Raw genomic sequence first — 6,469 nt, 5'->3', positions numbered from 1 at the left:
TTTACTTTCTAATAGCTTGCCCCCGCCGGCAATTGAACTGGCTGTCACTGGGCAGTGAAAGGCTTGGAAAAGCAACAAAACAGAGCGAGGCACACTGAAAGCAGTGAACCCAGAGAAAGGTCTTTTCGGTGAGAAAGTCAGTTAATTGGAAAAGAAGAAATTTCCTTCCTTTTATTACTGTCACTTTCTAGTATTCCCTTGGTAGAACAGAACGCTAGGGACGCATTTGAGATTGGCTCACCTAGGTCCAGCAAATCCATACGCTGTACTAAGTGTTTTTCCTGCCTTAGAAAACAGGCCCCGAAAAATGCTGCCTGGCCAAACCCCGGGTGGTTCTTTCTTTCTTCCCCTGCTCTCTCGTTCTTTTTTGCCTCACATTATACAGCATGAAGTACACTCTGACTCATGCAATTGCAGCTTTGATGACACCAAGGTTATACAGGCTAATGATAATTTTTTTAAATGGCAATTTATCATCTGGAACAAAGGGCCATTTTTTGAAAGCAATGAAAGGACAAGACACAGTTCTATCCAAAAGAACGCCTTCTTTCACTGTGCCAACAAAGTTTGGTTTTGGAATGACATTTAATAAAAGTCAACCGTCCTGTGTAGTATCATACATTTGGCATGCCTGGTAGACCAGCTAATTCTGCAACGTATCTTTTGCCAGTGGATGTTGGACCATTTCCCTAGGAAACCACAAGGGTATTATTGTACTTTCTTAAGTATTCAAACAGGATCTGTTCACTAGAAAGACAAAATAGCTATTTCAGCTCAACCAGTATTTGTTGAACTTGCCGTCTGCTAAATACTGGGCTGGTCCTGAAGGAAATCTGGGTAGAAAAGGCACGGTTTGCATTCGAGGACATGGAAGTTCTAGAAGAGGCTAACGTATAAAACTGGGAAGAATGCAAAGTCAGTTGTAATAAAGTGACTGTAATTACATGATATTCAGGCTGTTCTTAACCTCACTTGGTGACCCTGCAGCAAGGCGAAGGGAATAGGAAAAGATGCCAGCTCTTTGGACACTAAAGCATTTTGTAGTGTATACAGGACTCTATACTTCAGAGTATGACAGGTAAGAGACAGGAATAATAAAAAGGTATGCATTCTAGGCAGGAAATTTATTTTTGGGGGTGGGAAAAATATACTTCCATTTGTGTTTTCTGCCTCATACAAATATTTCAAGCAAAGAAAAATCAGAAGTTCTTTCTGTTTATAATTCAAAAGAATAAACATTAGTATATTTGAGAAATGAAAGTGTTTCCAGATCTCTCCTTTTAGCTCATCCACAATGGTATTTGTTATCTGACCACACCTTCTCTACTAAATATTTAGCATGTTCAGTGTAGAATTTTACCACACATACTCTCTTACATTGTCTCTAAGTGCTTTACCTGCTTGTCCCCCCAGTAAAAAGGGATATACACACATACAAAGGGAGATATTTAAGAAGTGATATTTATCTACAATCTATGTATCTATATCCATGTATGTCTGTCCATGTATATTTATGTATATGTCTCGCTATATGTATGTGTATGTGTGTGTGTATGTCCATGTATATTTATGTATGTCTCGCTATATGTATGTGTATGTGTATGTGTATGTGTGTGTGTATTTTATATATTATTTATATACAGGTTTTACAGACACAAACATATATATATGCAATCTCTTATGCTGGGAAAATAGATGTTTGCTAACTTTGAATATGATTTGAACATGAACTGATTAGAACTGAGCTTGAGACCTTGATGTTAAGTGAAAATATATAAAATACTGTCTAATTTATTTGTGGACAAATCAATTTGTTAATTATCCTATTGTTGGTCTAAACACACAATGGAAAACCGTTAATTTCAAACGATTACTGCTCATCCAAACATAAGCCGGAGCATTATATCCTTCCAACTGGACTATCAGCTCCATGACAGCAGCAACCCTACGGGTCATTCCTCCTTTTTCTCTTCCACCCCCCCCGCCTGATGCCAATCCCGTGAAATGACATGCGCCAGGTAGGTCCCTATACCTGTCCTTTGCTGTATCCCGAGGAGACCCTTACCTGGTTGCTTGATCACCTAAAGATCCAATGAAAATGGCAAAAGCATTTACTTGAGGGTTGCTTGTCAGGATTTGGGCAAACTTGGCAGGATGTATTCCATATCGTGACAGGTTTGCGTCACTTAAGACGATAACAAAGTACTCGTCAGCTTCTTCTTTGACAATTTCCTTGATGGCATGTTCTGTCCCCTCTAACGTGTGGTCCCCACTCATGCAGAATTGAGCATGGGCATGCATTGTCTGGAGGTAAGAGATGTCGCACAAAAGCCACAGGTGAGAAACTTTTTAAGCCAACATAATGGTTTTTCTTTTTTTTTTTTTTTTTTTTAATTTTTTTTTTCTCAACGTTTTTTATTTATTTTTGGGACAGAGAGAGACAGAGTATGAACGGGGGAGGGGCAGAGAGAGAGGGAGACACAGAATCGGAAACAGGCTCCAGGCTCCGAGCCATCAGCCCAGAGCCTGACGCGGGGCTCGAACTCACGGACCGCGAGATCGTGACCTGGCTGAAGTCGGACGCTTAACCGACTGCGCCACCCAGGCGCCCCTCATAATGGTTTTTCTATTGACCATGAGAATGCACAAATACCAATTATTCCATGTGAATAAGAAATCTCTGAGCAAGTTCTATTTCATTTGCACCTCAGAGTGACAACAGTACATGTGATATTTGTATGCGGTTAAGACTTTTGTTAGAAACATGAAATGTTCTCAAACTCTCCCAGTTGGCACTTACTCCTCAAACTCAAGCTGCCATTTAAAGTGAGAAAATGTAAGAAAACATAAAACTTGGTATCACACACACACGCTGTGGTAGGCAGAATTCCAAGGTGGCCCCCAAGATTCCTGCCCCTGGTAAACACAGCCTGCATAGTCCTTTCCCCTTAAATGTGGGCAAGACCTGTGAATGGATGTGACACAAGAGAAAAATGAGAAATGGGTTGAATTTCTAATAAACAAAGTTGTAACACTAAACACTGTACTTACAACAAGAGCAATGGAGGACATTTACTTTAACCTCATAAGGTGTGTGTGTTTCTATTGTAGATCTGAGTATGTGAAACTGAAGTTATCATTAGAAAATACTACGAAGTACATAAAACTGGGAGAGTACGCTGAAAGGGGTCATTCTTTTCCTTTTACTGAAATACTTAGGGACTGAGAAGAACTGTATAGGATTTAGGAGGGGGACTCAGGCTGTGGAATCCTGACATAATCTTGAGTACGCTAAAAATATGTAGGGAATAGAGTTTAAAATTTGTAGTGTGGAGAAGAGGATTTTAGGCACCAGGAGCGTTTTCTCAGTTTAAGGCTTGAATGCTTGTAAAACAGAAAGTCTTTTTCTTTCCTGTATCTGTTGCTGCTTCAGTGAATCTTTCCAGTCATCAGAAGATACTTTACCTAATCTGGTGGAAGTTTTCACAATATAGAGGTGATTTAATGTATTTACCTTCAGAATTTCTAGTCTTTGCTTATTGTCCTTGGGGATTTTGTTAATTGGAACCAGACCAATGTTGTAGCCATCTCCAGAGTGTCCAGCGATGTCATACTATAGATAAGAGAATCAGAGTTAGAAGCCTCTGCCCACTAGAGAATTGTCATCAGACCTTTTGGCCTCCAAATCTTTGGTCTGCCACCATACACAATTGCTCAACAGATGGCCATGGAGAAGTCCAGAGAGATGGATGTGTGCTTATCAACAAAGGCAGACAAATTCCAGGCTCCTTCATTTCTGGCTCATCCTCATGTGATTTCTGCCCTAGCAGGAGGGAGAAAGTATGATGGGGGCTTCATGGGCTACCAAGACTTCCATTCTTAACCATCAGGGGAGAGTTCAAAAAAAATCACACACATACACACGCACTGTGGTAGGCAGAGTACCAAGGTGGCCCCCAAGATTCCTGCCCGTTGGCATACATGGCCTGCATAATCCTCTCCCCTTAAGTGTGAGCAGGACCTGTGAATAGGGTAGGATGTTTACTTGTGATTATGTTATGTGGCAAAGGGGATGTTGCAGATGTAAGGCCGCTAATCAGGTGACTCTGAGTTAATCAAAAGGGAGATTACCTGGGTGGGCCCAATTTAATCACATGAGCCCTAAAAAGCAGAGTTTTTCTGGATGGTAGTAGAAGGGGAAGACAGAGAGACTTGAAGTCTGGGGGGATGTGACATGTGGGAATTATCTGTGGCTGAGATGGAGGTGACTATGGGGTGAGGCCTTGAGAGTGGCATCTAGGAGGGACCCTGGCTGACAGCCAACATCAAAACAGGCACCTCAGTCCTATGACCACAAGGGACTGATTCTGCCCAAATCCAAATGGGCTTGGAAGCAGAGCCTCTAGGTAAGAGTCCAGTCTGGCTCAGATCGCAATTTCAGCCTTATGAGACCCTAACCAGAGAACCCAGCTGAGCCTTCCTAGACCCCTAAACTATAGAACTAAGACCTAGTAAATGGGTATTGCTTTGAAAGGCTATGTATGCAGTAATTGGTTACACAGCAGTACAAAACTAATACATAAACTTTTTTTTTTTGAACACACAAAGTGAAATGTATTCACCATCGAAATTACAGTAAAGCACAAAAAAGAAAGTAAAAATTAGTCATAATCCCATATTCAAAGCTAACATCTCTCAAAGTTTTGTAGAAGTTCTGAGGCTTTTATTTCCTCTCACTACATGTGAAAAAGGTTGCACATTCACACACACACACATCTACATCAACATAACTTCTAACTGCAGTGGATAACATTGTTTTATAATCTGCTTTTCTACTTTATTTATTTTTTTACTTTTATTTTTAATTTTTTAAAATTTACATCCAAATTAGTTAGCATATAGTGCAACAATGATTTCAGGAGTAGATTCCTTAGTGCCCCTTACCCATTTAGCCCATCCCCTCTCCCACAACCTTTCTAGTAACTCTCAGTTTGTTCTCCATATTTATGAGTCTCTTCTGTTTTGTCCCCCTCCTTGTTTTCACATTAGTTTTGTTTCCCTTCCCTTATGTTCCTCTGTTTTGTCTCTTAAAGTCCTCATATGGGTGAAGTCATATGATTTTTGTCTTTCTCTGACTAATTTCACTTAGCATAATACCCTCCAGTTCCATCCACCTAGTTGCAAATGGCAAGATTTCATTCTTTTTGATTGCCGAGTAATACTCCATTGTATATATATACCACATCTTCTTTATCCATTCATCTATCGATGGACATTTGGGCTCTTTCCATACTTTGGCTATTGTTGATAGTGCTGCTATAAACATGGGGGTGCATGTGTCCCTTTGAAACAGCACACCTGTATCCCTTGGATAAATGCCTAGTAGTGCAATTGCTGGGTCGTAGGGTAGTTCTATTTTTAGTTTTTTGAGGAACCTCCATACTTTTTTCCAGAGTGGCTGCACCAGTGTGCATTCCCATACTTTATTTTTTTAATTAAAAAACATTTTTTAATGTTTATTTATTTTGAGAGAGAGAGAGAGAGAGAGAGAGAGAGAGAGAGAGAGAGAGAGAGAGAGAGAGATTGAACGAGAGGGGAAGGGGCAGAGAGAGAGAAGGAAACACAGAATCCAAAGCAGGCTCCAGGCTTGGAGCAATCAGCACAGAGCCCTACATGGGGCTCGAACTCATGGACCATGAGATCATGACCTGAGCTGAAGTTAGATGCTTAACCAACTGAGCCACCCAGGTGCCCCTCTGCTTTTCTACTTTAGTGTATGACATGTATTTTTAAAATTTAGGAACTACCTTTCTATTTCTCTATCTCACAATGCACATGAGAAAACTAGAGCTGAGTGTGGGGTGCAGCATTTGAATGGAATCTGGAAAGAAGTTTGGGACCTGAAGCAACCCCATAACTGGAGCAAGGTGGTTCTAACTATTGGGGTTTGCTCCCCAATTCCCTTCTCCCCTTCCACGTCCCTCTAAGAATTTTTGTGATTCTGATGTGAAAGTTAGAATAGATGTTAGGGTATCTGGGCAATTGGGGCATCTGGAAAGAAAATTCTGAGTGTGGGCCTGGGGCAAAAGATTTTCAGGAATATCTGGAATACTACTGAGGGACAAAATGCTTTAGAATCACTGCTTTCTATTCACCAACTGCCCATCAATCAACAGCTATCTTTTGAGCACCAACCATGTGCAAAACATGACTCTAGGTATTGTAGGGGAATGCACTTATTTCTTTTCATGTCTATTTCTTTTTAACTGTTGAGCTCTTTGAGGCCATATCTTATTCATCTTCAAATTTTAGTATCTGTGAGTGTGCCTGGTGTGTTTATGGCAAAAATGCAATCATGTTGGGGCAATAAGAAGGTTTCCTTTCCCATGTGGGCTACATTCTTTTGCAAATAAGCTGCTTGGAAGCTGGAATGCATTTTCCCACCCCCCACCCCCCATAGCCACCATGT

General features: G+C 40.7%; 1 protein-coding gene across 1 annotated transcript in view; it reads right to left on the bottom strand.

Moving 5' to 3' along the window:
* Positions 1-6,469, bottom strand: part of VWA8 (von Willebrand factor A domain containing 8) — a 366,248-nt gene that overhangs the window by 3,295 nt on the left and 356,484 nt on the right. Inside the window, exons 43-44 of the mRNA XM_015538962.2 lie at positions 3,515-3,613; positions 2,066-2,304 (exon numbers count right to left, since the gene is read on the bottom strand). Of these exons, the coding sequence (XP_015394448.2) occupies positions 2,066-2,304; positions 3,515-3,613 (338 nt within the window). The remainder of the gene's footprint in view (positions 1-2,065; positions 2,305-3,514; positions 3,614-6,469) is intronic.

This window comes from Panthera tigris, chromosome A1, assembly GCF_018350195.1.
Source record: "Panthera tigris isolate Pti1 chromosome A1, P.tigris_Pti1_mat1.1, whole genome shotgun sequence".
Taxonomy (NCBI): domain Eukaryota; kingdom Metazoa; phylum Chordata; class Mammalia; order Carnivora; family Felidae; genus Panthera; species Panthera tigris.
This window is presented reverse-complemented; position numbering and strand designations above follow the sequence as displayed.